The sequence below is a fragment of the Symphalangus syndactylus genome, chromosome 16 (assembly GCF_028878055.3).
Source record: "Symphalangus syndactylus isolate Jambi chromosome 16, NHGRI_mSymSyn1-v2.1_pri, whole genome shotgun sequence".
Classification (NCBI taxonomy): Eukaryota; Metazoa; Chordata; class Mammalia; order Primates; family Hylobatidae; genus Symphalangus; species Symphalangus syndactylus.
The window spans coordinates 71,532,435-71,553,974 of NC_072438.2; the positions used below are offsets into that span (position 1 = coordinate 71,532,435).

At 41.8% G+C, this 21,540-nt stretch overlaps 1 protein-coding gene across 5 annotated transcripts in view; it reads right to left on the reverse strand.

Moving 5' to 3' along the window:
- Positions 1-2,178: 2,178 nt before the first annotated feature.
- NPR3 (natriuretic peptide receptor 3) overlaps positions 2,179-21,540 on the reverse strand; it is an 87,629-nt gene continuing 68,267 nt past the window's right edge. For 3 of the 5 annotated variants that reach the window (XM_055245613.2, XM_055245611.2, XM_055245608.2), the window contains 5 exons: positions 19,055-19,190; positions 13,094-13,188; positions 10,889-11,024; positions 9,010-9,097; positions 2,179-7,665 (listed from right to left, as the gene is read on the reverse strand). In XM_055245613.2, the coding sequence (XP_055101588.1) occupies positions 7,554-7,665; positions 9,010-9,097; positions 10,889-11,024; positions 13,094-13,188; positions 19,055-19,190 (567 nt within the window). In that variant the 3' untranslated portion in view covers positions 2,179-7,553. The remainder of the gene's footprint in view (positions 7,666-9,009; positions 9,098-10,888; positions 11,025-13,093; positions 13,189-19,054; positions 19,191-21,540) is intronic. The other 2 variants (XM_055245612.2, XM_055245609.2) reach the window with 1 other exon arrangement.

The window sequence follows — 21,540 nt, forward strand, 5'->3', positions numbered from 1 at the left end:
AGGCTCTTCTTTAGGACACACGAGTCCTCTATGTCATGGCAGGAACTGCCTTGACAAATCACAGCAGTGAGGTGATGAATTCCAAAGAGCAGTCTGCAGGCCCGTCTCAGCAGGGGGAGAAAGCAGGGGGTGGAAGGCAGGTACAGCATGTATGGCCCGCTGCTCCAGGGTTGGCACCTACACTCTAAGGAGGGAACGCAGATTTGAGTAAAGCTGCACAGGCCCTCTGAAAGCTTCAGAGACAATGTGGCCATCATTGTCCCCTCCTCGGCCCTTGTCGGGACACTTTAGAGAGGGGCGGTGTACAGAAAAGGGACCTCTTGCCTTTCATCTCATCCTCCAAGAGGTCGAGGCTACTTGTCATCCAGCCAAATTGAAAAGAAAGAAGTGTGGGCTGCCTGGCTTTCAACAGCAGAAATTCCTTTTGCCTTAAAGGCCTCAAAAATTACCAACTGAGAGGTTTGTCTCCTTATCCAAGGTGACAGGAGAGTATAATAGTAATTCCATTGAGTGTTTCACTACCTGCCAGGCAGAATCCTAAGTGTAAAGTTCTCACAGTAGCCCCATGAGGTTGGAATTAGTATTATCCTCATTTTCACACAAGGATCGGAGCCAGGCTATGAAACCCCAGGAGTCTGGCTCCAGAGTGTCGCCATCTATGAAATGGAAATGACAGAAGGGGCAGCATGTGAGAAAATGGCATGACGGATTAATACAAACCACATGGCACATCATGCCCTGCTCATCTTCCTCCTCCTCTCCGCTCCTCAAGAACTTCAGCAGCTAATGATCATCAGGGTAGCACAGGCCTGCAAAGGGAATTTTTTTTCTTGACTCTAGTTTGATGCTAATGGATGGTTTATAAAAGTGCTATTTTTTGGCCAGGGGTGGTGGCTAATGCCTATAATCTCAGCACTTTGGGAGGCCAAGGCGAGTGTATCACCTAAGGTCAGGAGTTTAAGACTAGCCTGACCAACATAGTGAAACCCCATCTCTACTAAAAATACAAAAATTAGCCAGGCACGGCGGCACACACCTGTAATCCCAGCTACTCAGGGGACTGAGGCAGGAGAATCGCTTGAACCCAGGGAGGCAGAGTTGCAGTGAGCCAAGATCACGCCATTGCACTCCAGTCTGGGTGACAGAGCTAGACTCCATCTAAAAAAAAAAAAAAAAAAAAAAAAAAAGTATTTTTTTTTAAAGACACATGGCCATTGGTATCTCCCACTATAGTAGTTGCTATTTAAGTCAATGCCAGATGCCCCTGATTTAGGATTAGGGCAGAGCTCTAAATCAATGGTGTTTGGAGCTCACTAGGACTTCTTCAGTGGGCACAGCCCCAAGAGCCAGTCATGAGGCATCTTTAGCCCATCATGGGATGTTGGGTATGCATGAAATGAAATTCAGAGGGGACCGGGGAGGTAGGAATATGGTGGGAAGATTCAAGGAGGCCATGTTTCCCAAAACGGAGATGGATTCACAGTGGAAAGCTTGTTTTCCAGAGCTTTCCTGTCTCTACCCTTCATTCCTGCCATGCCCCCATGCCCTACCCCACCCGACCCCGAGTCAGCAGAATCTCCTCAAACATGGGGAGTTTGAGTGGCATTTGTGGTGTAGTCTGGGGACCTCATTGGTGGTGGCAGCAGCAGCAGGATCAGGGGAACATTGCTCCAACCATGCGAATTGCTATATGTTTCTTGGGCTTCAAATAAATCATGAGTAACTTCCCAGATGGTGAAGCAGCTTTTTACAACCCAGAGGCAACTGGAGATGCTAGAGGCTGGTTAATCTGCTTAGTATGCTGGAATCCGGGGAGGTCTTTAAAGTGACAAAATTGACTTAGGACCTCTTTAAAGTGGCAAAGGACTTAATAACATGAGTCAATGAGGTCAACCATGAAGTGCTCTCGAGCTGTAGTGACTCAAGATGCAGGTTATTATTCATGGAGATTTCTTCCCTTACCTGCTGATTCAAGGTTTGCCCCTCGTTTTAAAATTCTGTCGATTGGCCTTTGCTAGGCAGAAATTCTTGGGTTTTTTTCATGAGTATCATTCAAATATTACAATTCATCGGACCCACCTATTGCTCTTTGACTTAAACAAGTCCCAGGAGAACAAAAGCCCTCAAAGAATATGGATATGTGCAGTGTATGCTGGTTGAATTATAAACAGGAAAAGGTTTCTGTGGGATGTATTTTTTAATGAGAACACATTGTTATACTCTGAGTACGTGGCATTCTTGCTTAATAGAAACATTTACAAGGACACATACACATTTATATCCAAACATCAAATGAAGTAGATATTTTAAATGACCAGTTTGCACAAGAAATAAAATATATTATACAAAACAGGGGTTATATCCACAGTCATTAGTTCTCCTTTTCTACACAAAACAACAATAAATTAAATCACATTATATGCAAATAGTTGTACATTAGAACAATAAACTGTATGTAACTTGTGCAGCTTTTACTCTTACTTTTCTACCAGACTCATGGTAGGTTTGTACTGTTTTGTAGTCCTGTATTTAAATTAACAATGAATAATGTGACTCACAAGACAAGGGTCACAGAATTGATCTGTCACAAGGTCTATCCCATGTCCTCTTGGTTTCAATTATCCACCATGCACAGGGAACAAAGCTCAGATTCCCAGGACCCAACACAAAGGTCTGCAATGAACAAACTCACAGCAACTCCATGCTGTTCAGGGGCTACTTCATTGTTGTCTTATAAGATGTTGAATATTTTCAGATCTTGGCAATAAATAATAAAGAGGCCACCCTGTTTCCAAATCTGAATTTGCCTCTTTTTCAGCCGTCTCTGTCCAACTATTATGCATTGCGACAGCTTTGTTCTCCTAGCAAATAAGAAATATTTTGGTAGCCTATGTTGTGATTTACACTTGGTAAGTGGGCCCTTTATTCCTTGTGCATAGAAATTTAGGTCTTTAAATATGAATCGAAGCAATGCAGCATTTTTGCTAACACTTAATTCTGCTTGTTCAGATCTCTCCCCTACGAATCATCTCGCACTGATACATCACAGAGTTATTATAAAATGGATTTTTACTCATGAGATCTGGCTCCCATTGAAACACTTCCATTGTGTTTGAAGTCACTTAAAACTTGAACATTAACAGCATCAGCTGATTTAGAATACTTTGCGTTTGGTATGAATTAACATTAGTGGTTAATGAGAAATTTGAACAAACTCCAATCCAGCACCTTTTGGAAGTTATTTTAATCCTGCAGTCTAGCTGTGGGGTATGCCTGCAAGAGATATTTATGGAATCTGCGTGCTGAACACCAAAGCCAGGTTTGTTGGAGTTTATGCACATCACAGGCTTGAACTTCCCCGAGAGCAAGTGTGGTCAGGTTAGCATAAGGGTTCTGATGAAAAGCCAGCTACATTCTTACAACCAGCACTAGTTTCTCTTTCTTCCCCCAAGGAAGTATGGAGGCCTACTCACAAATTTCTACCTGCATGGGCAAGATGCTGACGCATCCTTGGAGCGATGCTGGATGTGGATGTGGGTGGAGGGGCAGAAGGGGCAGTAAAGACAGTGGCAACGGGCAAAGCTACCCTCTTCTATTTCTTTTAGAGGACCAAGCTTCTGATTCTTCTTGCTCAGTATGTCCCATGCTTCTTGCTGAGTGTGGCTGTTGAGGGGGCACTAATTTATTGATTATTCTTCAGTTCTAAAGACAACTGAAAAAGAAGCTGGTCCCTCTGAACACCATCATCTCATTCTCTCCACTTCCACAATTGCCCCTAAAATATATCCCGAGTTTTTAGACAGTTTCAGTTTTTTCCACTGAATAAGAAATTCAGCTCATTACCAGCTTCCTCACGTAGCCCCAAACCATGGGGTGTGATTAAATAAAACCCATGAAATGTCTGTAGGTCGAGGGGCCTAGTTTGGGCTGACATTTACTCTCATGTCTGCATCCACTCAGGATCTGAGTGCTTTGTGTCCCAAGAAACACAAGTGTTTGTTCCTTCCAGTTTATAAACACTCACAGTGGCATAATACTCTATTTGATCTCCCAAAGAGATTTCCACAAATAGCCAGTGTATACTGGCTTACAAGAAGGTAGTGATGCCACTGGAACCTACTTTCTGAATCCATCACTATCTGCATGAGATCTATGCAATGGCCTTCATCTCGTTGTTGACTGCATGTCTTACACACACACACCCAAAATCAGCCATAACTAAAAGGAAAGTGATGCATTTGGGGCAAAGAAGGCACATGTGCCTTGAGTAAATTAATGATTCTAGAAGCCTGTGAATAGGGAGAAGTGAGGGCATTCCAAAGCAAACGTCTTTGAATTTAAGAGAAAGGAGAAAAGGAGGTGTTCTTTTCCCATGCATTCCTCTCTTCCCCCCATTAAACATGGGTTCTGAAATGTGAAGAATTACAGTAGGGTCTGTAGAACCATTCCTGTGGTTCAAGAAAAGACAAGTTGATGGTTCTTCAGAGAAATGTGATGTTTTCAGGGACCTTCTCATGAAACCTGTGGTCAGTCTTGAGGGAGAGATGGACTCTATACAGAAAATTCTTTCCAGATTGAAGTTATCTGGGGAACGCTTTTATTTCTGAGTCTCCCCCTACCTGGCCCCCCTACCCAAAAATCTAAGAAGACAATGATGACCATAAGACAGACACTTATTTCCAACACCAAAAAGCATCTACGCATTTGACCTGTAACAATGTCAGCTGAAGTTTGACTGGATGAGAAAATACTGATAAAATATCCTTTTTGAAATCTGAACACCCTGGATTTCGGGGTAAAAATGTATAGAATGACTTAAGAACTAAAGCTCTATTTATTTTACTATATGACATGTGACTACTAGTAGAGTATGAATTACTAGTTGTCAAAGATGCTGCTAAGCAGTTAGGAACGTAAATCCCCAAATATAATCATGAGAGATCTGAATCCAGGGTAACCTTGGGCCAGGCACCTACATTTTTAACCAAGGTTTCCAACTTAATGGAATTTTCAAAACTTAACAGAGTTTTTGTAACCCATATGCAGATTTCAAGGAAAAAAAGTAGATGACTGACATGTAGATAAGCAATCAATATTAACATGAGAATTGATTTTAAATTGGTATAGCATCCAGAAACCTCATGATTTGTTCTGCCACTTTTAGAATACTAAACGCTCACTTATCTTTTAGATCTTATCTATAGCTATCATATTAAGTTTAGGACTATTCCTCTACCTGAAGTTAAAATAGAATATATCTGCTCTAAAAATGTTATTGTTAATGGGCTGCTATAGAAGTTTTAAAAAGGTTAGAAATGGTTATACTCAAAGACTGCAACCAGGTAGATTATTTTTCCCCTGTAATAAGCACATAGACTTGAAATGTAAATGCTTTTTACAAGCACAAGAGAAAATGAATATCTCTAAAATATAAAGAAAACATGATTGAAAAATAAAAATGAGAGAGAAACAAGCTCTCCAATTCAAGTAACTAAGATGGACACAATCCTTCCTTCCTGTTTCACTTTGGGGAGTCCCAAGCGGTACAACACTTTGCTTTCCTGGATTTTACTTCTCAAACTCTCTTCCTGCACTAGACCTTCTCGCCTTCTTCTTCCATCCTTTTTGGAATTCAACACTTTTTCCTTTGCATCCAGCATGGAGAACTACAACATGGTTGTTTCAGTTGATCATACTTAATTATTTTATCACGCCCTCTCAGCTGCCTCCCAGCTCCCATTTTTTAAACAACAGAAGAGAAATATGCCTCACACAGAAATAATCTGTTAACTGTGACTCAGGTGGGAGCAACAGCAGCAGACTTCTCCAGGGAAGCACGCACACATGGGCCAGCATCTGGGACAGGCAGCTTGCGCTTACTTTTGCCTCCACTGTTACTTGTGTGAACTACCACCTTCATCACCACCAAGGGATTGCTCCAACTCTCCTGTTTCCTCCCTAGACATGCCTTTTAATAGATATTAAGACAATTTTTTAAATTGTTTTTCAGATGCTCAAAATGTTATTGAGGAAAGACCCTGGTTATGTATTTCCAAGATGGTGCACTCTCATGACAGCTTCCCATTCCTCCCTCACTGTCTATCTTCTCCAGAAAGTGTAAGTGAAAGTAGTAACCTGAGTTTAAACTCATGTTGCAGACTACTGGGTGCAAAGCAGATCCCCAGTAAAAACTTACTCAACTTTGTCCAAATTCCTTATCTCCACACCTAACCCACTATTACAGGTATTCACGGATGCCTACAAACTTCTGTGGAGTTAACTGAAAGGGAATAGAGTAGATATTTAGGTTCCCTCTTTTAACCAAAATAATCACTGGAAATTTTGGTAAATGTCATGTGTAAAAGTTTTAAATTTGTCATTTCTGTGCTTGCTGTCAAGTTGTAACCCTCAACAAAGTTATTCTTGAGGGAAAAGGGCTGCCTCCCTTTATAAAACTTTGTTTAATTCTAGTAACTTTTTACTCTTGATCTTGAAACTCATGATCTGGCCAGAACTGGAAGGAGTGTCATCCTAAAATAACTTGCATTTAAAACAGTTAAACAGTAAAAATGCAAAAGAGTTAAAATTTTGATGTATTCCTGTAGAGTTTGTAATCTGAATACATTTCCACATCTCTGTAATTAAAGCAGCAATTAGCATTTGGCTATGGCCAAGGGAAAGAGGGAAATACGGAGAAAAAGAGAAGTATTTTTTATCATTATTGGTTTGTTGTGCACTTCACCCATGCTTTTAAAATGTAAGCAACATTTAATCTTCAAAATGAAAAAATAGACAAATTTTTCTAATACCAAAATATAAGATTATAATACTTGTAAAATAAAATGTTAGTGTGAAATAGGGCTTTTTTTTTTTACTTCAAAAAGGAAACATTTTTGACTTGCTTTACTTCTGTAAATCCTCCCATCTCACTAATATTTACAACAATCCAGAGTAGCGTTTATGAGACACTGAAAAAGACAGGGAGGAAACCCTTTTTCAAGATATGAAGTCAGAACCTGAATGTAGACATTCGACAGAGAAGTCCTCAACCACAAACCTGTCCTCCAGCTCTAGAGGGAGTAAGGCTGTATTTCCAACCTTGAGATTTTTCATTACAGTTTCCCCTTTTGGGGTGTTAAATTCTTTCCAAGAATGCTCTACTTGTAAAAATGATTTTATTCTAGCTACAAAACATTTCATTTAAGAAAACCACATTTTATATCCTTGTGTGAAATGCTCCCAAAAGCCATCAAGATATGGAGACAACAGATTTTAAAAAACATAAATCTTATCATATGGCCTTGAAACAGTATGAACATTTAACAGAGTGACACGATATCATTATTATATTTGTTTGTCATGAGATGAAAGGCCTGGAGGCAGATGGTGATTAATAGTAATTCCTGAGCTTCTACAGAAATTTTAAAATGAAATGACTAACTGCTTAAAATAATGAATTCTTCAAGAACGCCCCTTCTGTTTCATTGACGTCTTTCATCCCACCTATCTCCTTAAAGAATCCCAGGCAGAAAAACAAAAGCGGGGGACTTCCTTTAAGCTACTGAAAAATGAGATCTGATGGAATCTTCTCGTAATTCCCGATGTTTTCCAAGGTTACTTTCTTCTTGCTGGTTTCGCCTCTCAATGGTTATTCTGTATTTCTTCCTGGGTAAAGGGAAAGTGAATGTGGTAATAAAACTTGGCTACAAAATACCATGGTTTCTCTTACAAAGAGTGCCCTCAAGGGACATCTGGGTTTCAGTTGATAAATGAGAAGTGACAGAATATGAAACCCTGGTCAGAGATTAAAGTAGTGTGCCCCCAGGCATGATGCCCTTATTCAAGAGAGAAAATTGGCCTGCTTTCCCAAATACCACAGAACAAGCCTTCCCCTTCTTCCCTGGGTGCCTTGGGGGTTAGGTCTTTTCTATTTGGCTACAGAAGTTTTCCCTGATTCCCAGGATATGCCCTAGATAAAAATCAAATTACATGTTCTGTGGCCAAAGGAACAGGAATACAATTGTCCCACAAAGGGTCACATATGCCTAGTTACAATCCCATGCAGAAATAAAGAAACTTTGCTCTAATGACTTATGAATAAACCACAAACTGAACCACCAAAGATTACAAAGGAATGGGCCACCCTCACGGGGCAGAACAATCAGTACCAGTGAACACACGTACATTATTACAATTTTGCAAGCCTTGGAGCTTAACCACAGTGGCAAATGAGCATGTGGGCTCTCCAGATCCTGAGCACAGATCAGCCTGAGAGCATGGGCTATGCAAAGCTCCCTCCTCCTCTTTAAGGTGAGCCCAGGCATCTATTTCTGAATTGGAGAAAGCCTGAGAAGGGGGAAGTTGATTTCCCCCTTTATCCAGATTCCCTCCCCACTGCTTCACTTGGTGAGGGGTAGGAATTCTTGTCAGAATATCTGTGATCAAAGGGCTGGACACGGTGGCTCACACCTGTAATCCCAGCACTTTGGGAGGTCGAGGTAGATGGATCACTGGAGGTCAGGAGTTCAAGACCAGCCTAGCCAACATGGTGAAACCCCATCTCTAATAAAAATACAAAAAATTAGCCAGCCATGGTGGTCTGCACCTGTAGTCCCAGCTCCTCGTGAGGCTGAGGCAGAATTGCTTGAACCCAGGAGGTGGAGGTTGTAGCGAACAGAGATCATGCCACTGCACTCCAGCCTGGGTAACAGAGTGAGTGAGACTCCGTCTCAAAAAAAAAAAAAAGAAAAAAGAAATCTGTGATCAAAGGGCAGCAGCAGCTCTGTCCCACTGTGAGATGTAGTCGAAACCCATGACCCCAGCACCCAGTATGCTAAACCACTGACCACACCAAACCTGGGGTCCTGCCAAAAGAATGGCTGAGATTTTTTAACCACCGTGCTTCCTGGGTGAAAGAAGGATGTGCACAAATCACAAAGAGAATCATGCAAAAACAAATGACAAAGACAGTAGAAGGGAGTGAATTGTACCTTTACAAATGGTCCTCACCTGAAAAAGTAGAAGGCCATTAGCAAGCCAGCTCCTAGTAAGGCCCCCACGACAATTCCTGTCACTGCCGATTCTTCTAGGCCACCTGCTTGAAAAAGAAGCATAGATAATCAGGGTTCATTTTGAGATACAGTTAGAAATGCCTGGAGTTTCATTCATTGCAAGACGTTCCTCGATTTCCTACTGGAGGCAACTTTTCCTTTTTCAGAAATATTTTCTAAGGGACCCTACACTTGTTTTTTGTTTTATGTTTTTGTTTATTTGTTTTTGCCCAGTGCAAAGCTTAAGAACCATTTGAGAAAGTGCTAGATAAACATAAACACTATTAAGAGAGTGGACACAATGAGAACAGAAGAAAATTCGAGAATCAGAGGAAAACTGGAACTGAAGATTTCAGATATAGCCACTCTCTTTTGAGTTTAAAGTCAAAGAATTGGGAGGCCAAGGTGGGTGGATCACCTGAGGTCAGGAGTTGGAGACCAGCCTGGTCAACATGGTGAAACCCCATCTCTACTAAAAATACAAAAATCAGCTGGGTGTGGTGGCAGGCACCTGTAATCCCAGCTACTCGGGAGGCTGAGGCAGGAGAATCACTTGAACCCGGAAGGTGGAGGGTGCAAAGAGCCGAGATCGCACCACTGCACACAAGCCTGGGTGAGAGAGCAAGACTCTATCTCAAAATAAATAAATAAATAAATAAGTCAAAGAAGACAACCAGATGGACCAGGGCACTGACCCAGGGCTTCTTATTTTCACAGATGGATGGTGACACTTCAAAGTGCTAGAAGATTTGATGAAAAATTCATTGGGTCAATGTTCTGTTTTTAGATGTTCTCTGACCAAAGCCAGAGTTTCATGTCAAAATGTCCTACATAGCTTTGGAAAATGTGGATAACAATTTGAAACAATCAAGTTCAGTAGTGTCCCAGTTATATAAAAGTGATAAATAGCTAACTTGTATCTAGAGTTTAGTACACGGCCCTTCAATGTGTCATCTTGTGTAATCCTCAAAACAGCCCTCAAAACGTTTAGTTGGGCACATTTCTTTCTCTTACACATTGGAAAACTGAGGCTTAAAAAGCTGAAGGAAGACTCCTAGGGTCACAAAACCAGCAAGTAACAACAGTGGGATTTCAAATACAGGCCCAATCTCCCCATTGTGTTCTTAAAACACTTCCTCCTTAATTCCTTCCCATAATTATTGCATAGACATAAATACCTAACAGTTTAAAAGATACTTTCAAAAGCACACATATATTAGCCTAAAATGATCAACTGGCCTCCTGAAAGACCTATATTCACTTTGTTCTCCCTCACTACCTTATTCTCTAAAACAATTATTTCTAACAACTTTCCTATTTGTAAGCTACTTATCAGAACATCCAATTGCTTCTCTACTTAGATACAAAGCTGCTCATAAATAATACATCTTACACTTATTTGCCAATGTGTAAATGTTCAGATGTTTAAGGGATGTTATCTCTTTGGTTCTGAGGAGCTGGAAAGTAACCACAAATTTGAAAAATCAGAACGAGACTTGCTATGACAGATGAATAAGTGAGTGATATTTACTAATTGATATTTTGATTTTCTCTAAAAGTGGAAACATGACCTAGCCAAGAGATTATAGTAAGAGATGTAAAAATAGAAAGAAACATTCACCATTGTGGAAGAGAAGGCTGGAAGAGAAGGAAGACCTGAAAGCCTCTGATAAAGGCAAGACGCCAGTTTGTGAACTGTTCCCATGCGTTTTACCACATCAGAGAAAGAAATGTAAACTTCCAAAATGTAAGCCCCTAGAAACACTTGGGTTTTAAACTTACATTACACCGAGGTTAGAGGTGATGACATACATAGCAAATTAAGTCTCTAGACTTACATGATTTGCAGGGAGAGGTGTTTGTATGCTCTACAATTCGGTTTTCATCTATTCTCAGTTTTAAAGGGCCCCAAGGATAGTTGACATTCGGCCGCATTTCAAAACGACCTTCTTTTCCAAAATAATCACCAATAACCTATATAGAGGCAAAAAAACAAATAGACAAACCAAAAGGTCAAAGGAGGCACAAAGCTTGCAGCCTTCCACAGCTATTCCCCAAAATGTACAGCCTGATCTAAACCAGCTGCCTCTGGGCATTTCATCAAATCACCATCTCCAGGGCAAGGACAGCAAGTGCTTCAGAAAAGCGTGGTACATTGGGCACGTTCCTCGGTTGCCCACACTGATGGTCATGGTGTGTTCTGGGGACTCCGTAAATCAAGATTTGAAGTTGCTAATGGTGCTCTCAAGAGGGCATTAAGAGCGGTCATGCCGGAGCAGGATGTGGGAAGTGGTGAGAGTGGTGCCCCCTGGGCCCTGCACTCACTGAAGGCCCAGCCCTGTCAGCGCTGCCCCTAGGATTCTTCAGTCACTACCACCTCGTGGAAAGGAATAATCTCGGAATTCCCGGCTTTTGCTTTGTTCATCGGATAAGGTACTGTCCCACTCATCTGTCCCAAAGCAGCCCACCCCGTCAGCCAATTGTAAGGCCCAAGTTACTTTCAGGGACATGTGAAGGACAGCCAGGGTCCACTGTATACCCGATTTAAGCATATGACGGGTACCCAGCCTCACAGCCTTCAATTGTTCAACATATAATTAAAGAGCGTCTTTCAGGAACCTCCTGTTTCACCGCTTCCGGTTGCCAGACTATTCCTTCAAGAGTTACACTCTCTTCTCTGATGAACCCACCCTATATGCACTCCCATTTCCAGGCTGAATTCTCTTTCTCTTAATTGGCTCCTCTGGCCCCTGGAAAGTCATTATTCTGTTATGGTTTAATTCCATGGTCATCCCTCAATTTCTGGTTAAAATGATTGCTTGATCAGCTCCTCAAGCCCCAATCTAGAAGTGCCTTCCCACCCAGGTTCTTGGGAGTCACTTCTCTTTTGTCTGAAAACAAGCACATGGCTCCCGAGTGGCTGGCGACATCTCCTCCCCTTCTCCTGACCGAGGTACAGGCCATGTCAGGTCTAGAGGAAGTCTAGATTGCCACCAAAATATAACATTCACTGGCGTGTACTGAGCACTTGCCAAGGGCTTTATACACCTCCAGCTCTGCAACCTCACAATGGACCCTGATGAACTGTCGCTACCCACCTTTCCCAGGGGTGAACCAGAAATACAGATGAGACCCAGATCACTCAGTGGGCAAAACAATCATTCATTAAACAAAGCGAGGGTGACTCCTGCTGCTTCAGAACTTCCCACAAGAGCCAGGCATCTATTAGGTTGGTGCAAAAGTAATTGAGGTTTTGGTCATTAAAAATAAATAATTAAAAATAATGGCAAAAGCCGCATTACTTTTGCACCAACCTGATACATACAAAGAGGAAAACAGCAAGTCCCATATGCCAGGTCCCATGAAGGGCACCAGAGCGATGACCCTGGGAGCCAGCGATCAAGGAAACAGAGGAAGTGGCATTCTTTGCTGAAGCGCTGCATATTTGTATAATTGTATATGTATATTTATAATTTAAAATGTAGATAGTACTTTTCTAGGTTTCATTTGATCTGTTCCCCACAACAATAATCATGTGACATCAGCCAGGAAGACATGATGATTTCCATGTTACAGCTGAGGAAACTGAGGCAGAGAGTTCACACTCCCAAGCACAGAAGACTCATCTTTGTGTCCAGGGCCCTCTTTTCTCTTCACGATGTTATGCTGAAACTACATCATCTTTGGAAATGTTAACACACGTTGAGTTTGTAACCACGCACCCTCCCACTCCCTCTCAGAAAAACTCAAATCTTAAGGGAGGAAATATAGTTTCACTTTACTGATTTCACCCGATGACCCTCATCTATAAGACTAAGGTGTGATTCTTGGCCACTTGAAGGGTAGGATTTCCTCACTTAGAATAAACATGGAACCATTTCCTGAAGTCTTCCTTGATACCCTCAATCAAAAGTTGAGGTTTTTCAACTCATTTTTATTTGGAAGCTGCATTGGAGACAGCTCTTTGGCCACCAGAACAGATGCATTCCTCAGAGTCCCCATGAGCAGAAGGAGCAACTGGTGCAGAGGTCTCCCGTGCTCACCTCCTGGGTGCCCGCCTCCACATCAGTCATGGCAATCACAGAGAAATCCCCATATCGGTCTCCGTTGGCATCTATGGACACCTGCCCGGCGATACCTACAGGACCAGAAGCGAAGAACTCAACGTTGGTTACTTAAAATACATCTGTCTGCCAACAAAAACAAGAAAATGAATTGGTAGGATTTTTTAAACAAACTCATGCCACAGGGAATCTCATCAGACTCTGAGCATTTTTGTTGGCATTTTGGAAAGACATTGTAATTTCATCTGTGTCTGCATTCCTAAATTCTTAACATTTCTCCATTTAAAAATGAAAAGAAAAAGAAATAAATGATCTTCTTTGGGGGATATGTTTGAAAAAAGATTAAGGCTAATCCTGAAAGCAGCATGCTTATCCCAGAGTTTTGTATTAATTTTTTTTTAATTGCAGAGTTAGAAGTGGAGGTGGGGTGCATTTATAGATTGGTCATGGGTGTGCGTTATCATTGGATGAACATTATAAAAGAAAAATCATTCCAGCCCAGGACTCAGTGAATGTGCTTTTCTCCAGGTTGCTTTAATACACAGGAGAGCAGTGGGCCTGCTTTGTGGATCACCGGAGCCAATAGCTAAGAAGAGCTATTCTTCTTTATCCTGGTTGAGTTCTTCACTAATTGTTTATCCAAACATTCTCTGGACGCTTAGTACTGAATTAGTGCTACAGCTGAGGCAAAGATGAATTGAACATATTCTCTGCTCTAGAGAGGGGCAGCCTGGACTGGGGATTTAGCTTGTTCACACCAGAATCTAACCACTTGCATTGAAATCCCAGTTTTTACATTTACATAGCTCCATGACCTTGGACAAGGAACTTAGCCCTCTAAGCCTCAGTCTCCACAACTGTAAAATGGGCATAGTAGTACCTCCCTACCAAGAGGCTGTGGAGAAGATTAAATGAGACAAAACAAATAAAGCACTTTCAACACATTTAAGGGAAGTTAATTGTTTTCATCTACTGTCGTTATTACTGTCACTATTATTACTACTATTTATTTTATAATTACTCTTTGTAGAGAAGATCCGACTGTGCCCACATCACTCAAGAGGAGGAGCCAGCACATCAAGTTGGAGAATCAGGGAGGACTCAGTGAAAGAGCAGGAATTTTATAGGGATGTCAGAGGAAGTTTAAGATTGGGCAAGCAGTAATCAAGAAGTGGGAGAGAGGCTGAAAGGCTGGCCTAGGTGTATCTGCCAAGGCACAGAGGCCCAAAGAGACCAGAGGAATTGTGAGATTTCTGGGAAGATGGCCCATGTGGACAAAGGGAGTCAGTGACATGTAAGGCTGGAATGGGGTGGCCAGAGAATGGAGGGCCTTGGGTATCCACTTGCTTTGGCCTATAATGGTGGCTCAGAGCAACTAATCAATAAAAGCAAATATGTCATTGGCTGATATTAAATATGTCTATGTCATAATTCTCATTCACTAAATAAGAGAATGCATACATCAGCCCCATTTTAACTAGCTAAAGCTATTCCCTTTTCAGCTGGGGAGAATTCAGTGTAATTCTTAATTGGCATTTCTATTGATTTGGTTTTCTGATTTGGTTCTCTGATTTGGTTCTCTGTGGAAGTACTGACTCCTCTAGTAAAATGAATGTCTGGGAAAAAGGATCCCAAGGGAAAGTTCCATCCTCTAGTGTGGCTTGGAGACGGCAGGCATTTGGGTTTACTGTCCTTTGGGTTGTGGTTTGAAGGCCCACTGATTTTTCCAGACTTTGGTCTACTTTACCGGAAACAGAATGGAAGCTACCATTCACTTTGATTTTTTTGTCTTCTTAATATAGACTGGTTACAAAGGGTACATCTACCATAAACTTGTGTATCCTTGACAGCCTATAAAACTCTTAAGTGATAAATAGGCTTAAAATATATATGTATATTGGCTATCCAAAACCATTTGTCATTCTATTGAGAGATGTTTGTGATGTTGTGTCCTGCTAAGTATTTTGCAGAGTATTTTATAAGATGAGGTGGCCCTAGTAATTTAAGACCTCATTGCAATTCTGCCAAGAAGTGGGGTGAGAATCCTAAGCGTGGCCAATTAGCAAAGTGAGACTTCACCTGAGAGTATCGTACATAAGGTGAGATTGTCAGGTTTACAGTAGAATTTTCCTGTACGTAAGTAATGAGACTTTCCACCCTATTTCTATTTGGCTGTAGTGGAGCTCAGAGTTTAAGCCACAGTCCTATTTACCTTGTCACTCTGACCTCTCACACAGAGGAAATCCAGCTTCTTCCCAGGCCATTTATTGAAATAAGAGTTGATCACAGGTTTCATGGCAATAAAAGCCAAATTCGTCAAATCATTGCCAGAGTATTTTTCCCTTAACAACTTAATGGTCATTTAATGGTGACCATGAAGTTAAAATTGTTTTCAATTTCAGGAAGGTTTGAGTTTTTCTTCATGCAGATACCTTAGAGTTCTTTTTAGGCTTACCCTCAAATGGACCATTGCTTAGCAAATAAAATGGGCTCTCCACACAATTCAAGCCAAAAACTTAGCTTGGCCTCAATTATCTTTACATTTGAACAAATGAAATTCTAATTGTAGACTGAACTACACAGTTGATTGTTTCAGGACTCATTTCATATTGCCTGTGTAGACCTGGCCCTAGAATAGAGACATCAAGATGGCCTATGGGAAAATTGAGCCCATGCCCTGGCTCTAACCAAAATACATTCCAGCCATCATGGGCACCTACCCTCCCCCTCACACCCTCCCTCAGTGGCACCCTCTAGCATCCCCCAACTCTGGCTCCTGTCCCTCTGTCAGAAGACCAAGAACAAATGACCACACCATGTAGTGAGTAATAGCTAAGAATGGGATGTGGCCGACCAAGGTTGTGTCCACAGATGCCAGGTTCTCAGTGTATTGTGCAAAACTTCTGGGAAATTTGGCTCTGTCCTAATATGCCCCCTGAATTATCCTATTGGATTCCAGCTCCTCAACTGAAGCAGTCAGAGGTAAAACAAGATAATCCCGGAGGTCTACTCACCCATGAAGTACAATCTGTCTAATGCTAAGGGAGATGTCACTCTGGTTTTGAGTAAGACATGGCATCCACTGGAGAGAAATGAAATCTACCAATTGCCACCATAGATACTGCCCAGATAACTCTAGCTGGAGCTCAACCTCTCCCTACTGTCCTGTCCTGCCCTTTCCAAGAACTGAGGACAAACTGAGGGACAGGAGTCCCAACTGAAAAAATATGTGCCCCAAATCTAAACTTGGCAGTATTTGCTCCTGCCATTGAAAAATGTCACTAGTTGGATTACAAATAGATATAGGCATACCCCAGTGCATTAAAGGGCTCAAAGGAGGAAGAGCAAGCACGATGTAAAACTGAAAGAGCTCTTGTCAGTCATTAACTAGACCAACCTCCTTATCATACAGGTGAAGAAAGACAAGCTCAGAGGACAAGGTTACTAGTTAGTGGCTAGGATGCACTGAACCTTGGTTCAGCAATTTGTACTTTATGCTACCAGTTGTCAAGTGATATCCATAAGCATATATAGTTTATTTTCCACACAGCAGCCATAAGGACTCCTTTTAAACACACAAGGCAGATCATGTCACTCGAAGGCCTCAGGTGACTTTCTGTCTCACCCAGGTGGAGCCCAAAGACCTCAGCAAGGCTTGCAGGTCCACATGATCTGGCCCCATTACCTCTCGGGCTTTGGCACCTATCACACTGCCTGTCACACTTGGTGTCAGCCACATTAGCCATCTTGCTCTGTCTGGGGACACTCCACAGTCTCCCAGATGCACCCAGGATCTCCACGTTTGCCACTCCCTCTGGAGTGATCTCTCCTAAACATCTACAGAGCTTCCCTCACTTCCCTCAGGTCTCTACTCAACTTCACTCTCACAGAGACTTTCCCTGCCCACTCTAAACTAGCAGCCCGACTCCTCCTTGACTGGCATTTTCTAGCTCCCTATCCTACCTTATTTTATAGCTCTGAAAGATATACCGTATTCATTGTTTGTTGCCTCGTCCCCCCACTGGCATGTAAACTCAAATGATTGCAGGAAATGTCTTTAGTTCACTGCTGAATCCTCAGCACCTTGAACAGCACCTGGCACATAGTAGGTGCTCAATGAACATTTGTTGAATGAATAAATGAATATAGAGTTGATATCTGCAAGGCTCCTGCAGTGAGATCACTTCCATATTGAGTTTCATGTTCATTTTCTTTGAGTGTTGATGAGGTGAGAGGAAACTAGCGCTCTTATATACACTGTTAGCAAGAATATAGATTAGCTGAACTTTCTGGAAGCTTTTAGTAATTTCTAATGCACTTTAAAAAGCACCAACATACTTTTGGACCCAGAAATCCCACAAGTAGGAATGTTCCCTGTTGGAAGGACTCACAAAAATTCTTCAAGATGTGTAAGAGGCTTGTGACAGCATATTGCATAATAGCAAAAATTGCAAACAACTTTACAAGTGTCCATCAATAGGAGATTGGTTAAAGAAATTCCTGTACAGCCATACAGTAGAAAAATATGTAACTGTCATTTAAAACTGCATTGGATCTATGAGTTCTCATATGGAAAATTCTTTAACTTGACATACAAGTAAAAAACTAAGATGAAAAATAGCATTCATACTATCACCCCTTTCATACAAATTTTAAGATAAGATATACAAATGCATATGTGCTGGCAGAAGGCTTAAAATATTTGTAGACAGAATCATAGGGAAATCATTAACAGTGATACACAGTGGGGAGAGGGGACTAGGTTGGAAAGGAAAGCTTTCACCTTTCAATTTGCACATTTTTGTGCTGCTTAAATTTCCTAGCCAAGCATAGTCTTATCTTGTACAATTTTTCAGTGCCAACAGATGTTGCTTGAGATGAGATTATGGGTCATTTTTTGTTGTTTTCCTATACTTCCCTGTTATTAAGAAAGCTTGGGAGGCCAAGGCGGGTGGATCACCTGAGGTCAGGAGTTCGAGACCAGTTTGACCAACATGGTGAAACCCCATATCTACTAAAAACACAAAAATTAGCCAGGCATGGTGGCACACACTTGTAATCCCAGCTACTCAGGAGGCTGAGGCACAAGAATCGCTTGAACCCAGGAAGTAGAGGTTGCAGTGAGCCGAGATTGTGCCATTGCATTCCAGCCTGGGCGACACGAGCGAGACTCCATCTCGAAAACAAAGAAAGCAAAAACTAACATTCACTATTTTAAAAGTAAAATAAAAGCACTTTGGGAGGCCTAGGTGGGTGGATCACCTGAGGTCAGGAGTTAGAGATCAACCTGGCCAACATGGTAAAACCCCGTCTTTACTAAAAAACAGGTGTGACGGCGGGCGCCTGTAATCCCTGCTACTCAGGACGCTGAGGCAGGTGAATCATTTAAACCTAGTAGGCAGAAGTTGCAGTGAGCCAAGATCATGCCACTGAACTCCAGCCTGGGCAACAAGAGCAAAAACTCCACCTCAAAAAAAAAAAAAAATGCAGAGGGCTCAATTGAACCTGCTAATCATCTCAAACCACCAGGTTTAACTGTGACAGCTAATGTTTTCTGTGTTTCACAAAAACCAACATAGTCTGAACACATGAATGTATATCTGGGATTAATACTGGTTTTAAAACTCATCACAGAACTCTTCACAAACTGATTGTCCTGTTGAGCATGAGGCTTGTGTTCAATGCAATATTAAGAAGCATAGAGCTATTACCTAAATAATCAGGAGACAAGGCCTTTCCTCTTTCAGTGGGGCTTGTTCAAAGCACTTTCACGTGTATTATCTCATTTAATTGGTACAACAAGCCTATGAGATGGGCTGCTTTACAGCTGAGAAAAGCAAGAAGCTGAAAAGGCCCCACAGCTGCAACTGAGAAAAACAGAACCAGAAAAGCAGCAGCTTATTTGGCCCCATGTTGTTGCCTTATAGATGTAATCCCCACCTTCAAATGTTCTGTTCCAAGTCTGCTGTATAATTTTCCCTCCATCCTTTTTGCTGTAACCAGCTCTGAGTACTTCATGTAGAGCCAAGACGTAGAGGAGGATGGCATCGTGGAATCCTTCAACAAACATGTTAACCTGAAAAGAAAACCCCAGATGGATGAGCCAAAACACCACATGACTCATGCCAAGAATAAGATGAGCAATCCAAAGGGTTAACAAGTTAGACTTGAGATCTGTCAGCTAAGGCAGAGCTGGGCAGAAGGGGCACTAACAAGAATCATGCCATGACTTTCCTGGCATGGCTCAGAGGGGAAAACCCTTCCCCAGTTGGGGAATTTGGAAAGCCTAGTACAGAAGTCAAGAAAACTGTACCTGTTGACCAGGTCAAGTATTTCAAGTGCACCCACCTTTGCCAATGGTCCCTTTTGGACAAGTCCCCTCCTCCTTCCCCACATCTGCCTCTATCTCAAGCTTATGTGAATTCAGCCTCCCCCTTGAGGCCTTCTCCACCTTCAACAGCCCCACGATCTCTTCATGCTCTGAACGTGGAGCATAACTAAAGAACAGTAGAGATCCATTCACTTATATTTAGCAACTGTTGATATCTACTAGAGTGCTGGTGCTATGGGTACAAAGAAGAGTAGATGTTGCAACTTCTGCCTGTCTGCCTAGCATGTGTGTCCTCTCTCCCATTAGTAATAATGTCTTAGTCTCTCTTTCCAATTTGTGTTTTGAGTACATCTAACCACTCCCTATCCCTACTCCCTGCCAAGCTCCAAGGACAGGAATTGAAAACAGGCTTGGACTGTTGGCATATCCCGGTTGAGCCCTGACTCAAGTAAACTAGCCCTTGCCCTCAGGAAACTTAAAGTTTCATAAACATAAACACCGGTCATGTGGACTTGGGGAAGTCACTTCATCTCTTTGAGCTTTTCATCTGTATATTGACCATGAGACTAGTGCCTGTTCTTTTCATCTGTATATTGACCATGAGACTAGTGCCTGCTTCAAGAGGTGGTTGCAAGAATTCTATTAAATAAAATGTTTGGTATTACCATGCCTGGCACATATCAAATTCTCAACAAATAGAAGCCAATGCTATCATGATATTATATGGGCTTTAAAGTGTTGGAGTCTGTGCTGTGTTCGAAGTCTGTTCAGAATACAGTGCAAATACCAAAAAGGGAGTGGTCAATCTGATGGGTTGGAGAAGGGCAGGCAAGAGGGGCTTAACAGCAGTGAAAAAAAGTCGAACTAAGTTTTGAAGAGGAAGGGATGTTTCTCAGGTGAGGGCAAAAACACAGAGTCAGGGCACATTCTCACAGCCTGGTGTATTTTGAGAAGTGCAAATGTTTTGCTAGGCTGGGAGCAGGAGAAACAGGGTCACACCAAGACGGAGAGGTAAGGAGGCTGGAGAGGTAAGGAGAGTCAGGTCATCGAGAATCTGGAGACCACACTGAGGAACTTGGACTGTCTTCAGCAGGCATCCAATCACTTTAGTTCACCCCTTACCTACATTAAAAGCAACCTTTGGTAAATTCTAATACCACATTTAAACCCGTTATAACATTCATTGGATATGAAATGAGCAAATTGAATCTTGAAACACCAAGAGGTTTACAAACAAACTCTGTACAAAAAGTACAAAAAATCCAAGCCTTCTCATTTCAGAAAAAAGTGTCAATGATGAAATGCGAATGATGCAGAATGAACTGGGCATTCTGTAGATGACCACCTGGCATGGCTTAGTGGGGAAAACCTGCTACCCGCCCCATCTCTAGAAGGAAACCTCGTGGGAAGATAGCTGCAACTGGCCTTCTGCATAACCTGGTTCAGATACACAAACATTCACAAGATAAAGCTCAGTGACTGGATCTACTTAACCTTATCCCACCCCTAGCTAGGATGGGGACTCCTGTTTGCATCCCGGAAGCAGATATTTCATGTTTGCCAAAAGCTAGTGCTGAGAAGCAGTTTAGAATAATGGTTAAAAATCCTGTCCCCCCTTTCCAGTTCTCCCACTTCCTAGCTGTGTTCTGGTTTCCTCATCTGGAAAATGAGAAAAATTAACAGTACCTATTTCATGGGGATGTCATTAGGTTTAAACAAATTAATAAATGTAGAACACTTCAAATAGTGTCTGGCAGAATCAGCATTCACTGTTAGCTTTTGTTGTTGTAATTGTCTAGAGATGGAGAATTATTAACCTAGAGATCCTGCTTAGTTTCAAATTATTAACACCAGTATTCAAAATAAAAGTGATTTTCTTACAGGTATCATGTATGTTATTGGCCCATTTTACACTCAGTAGGAGAGAAGCCTACTGTTCATGTTGTTTGTGCCCTAGGCAGTTCTCTTTATTCCACAACACCAAGCTCTTAATTCCACCCTAGTATGACAAGTGCAGTTCAAGTGGTCATCTGCTGACCCTCTGCAAGAGGTGGAGGGTGGGAAAGAGTGCTGATTTGCAGAAGAGTTTAGAGTT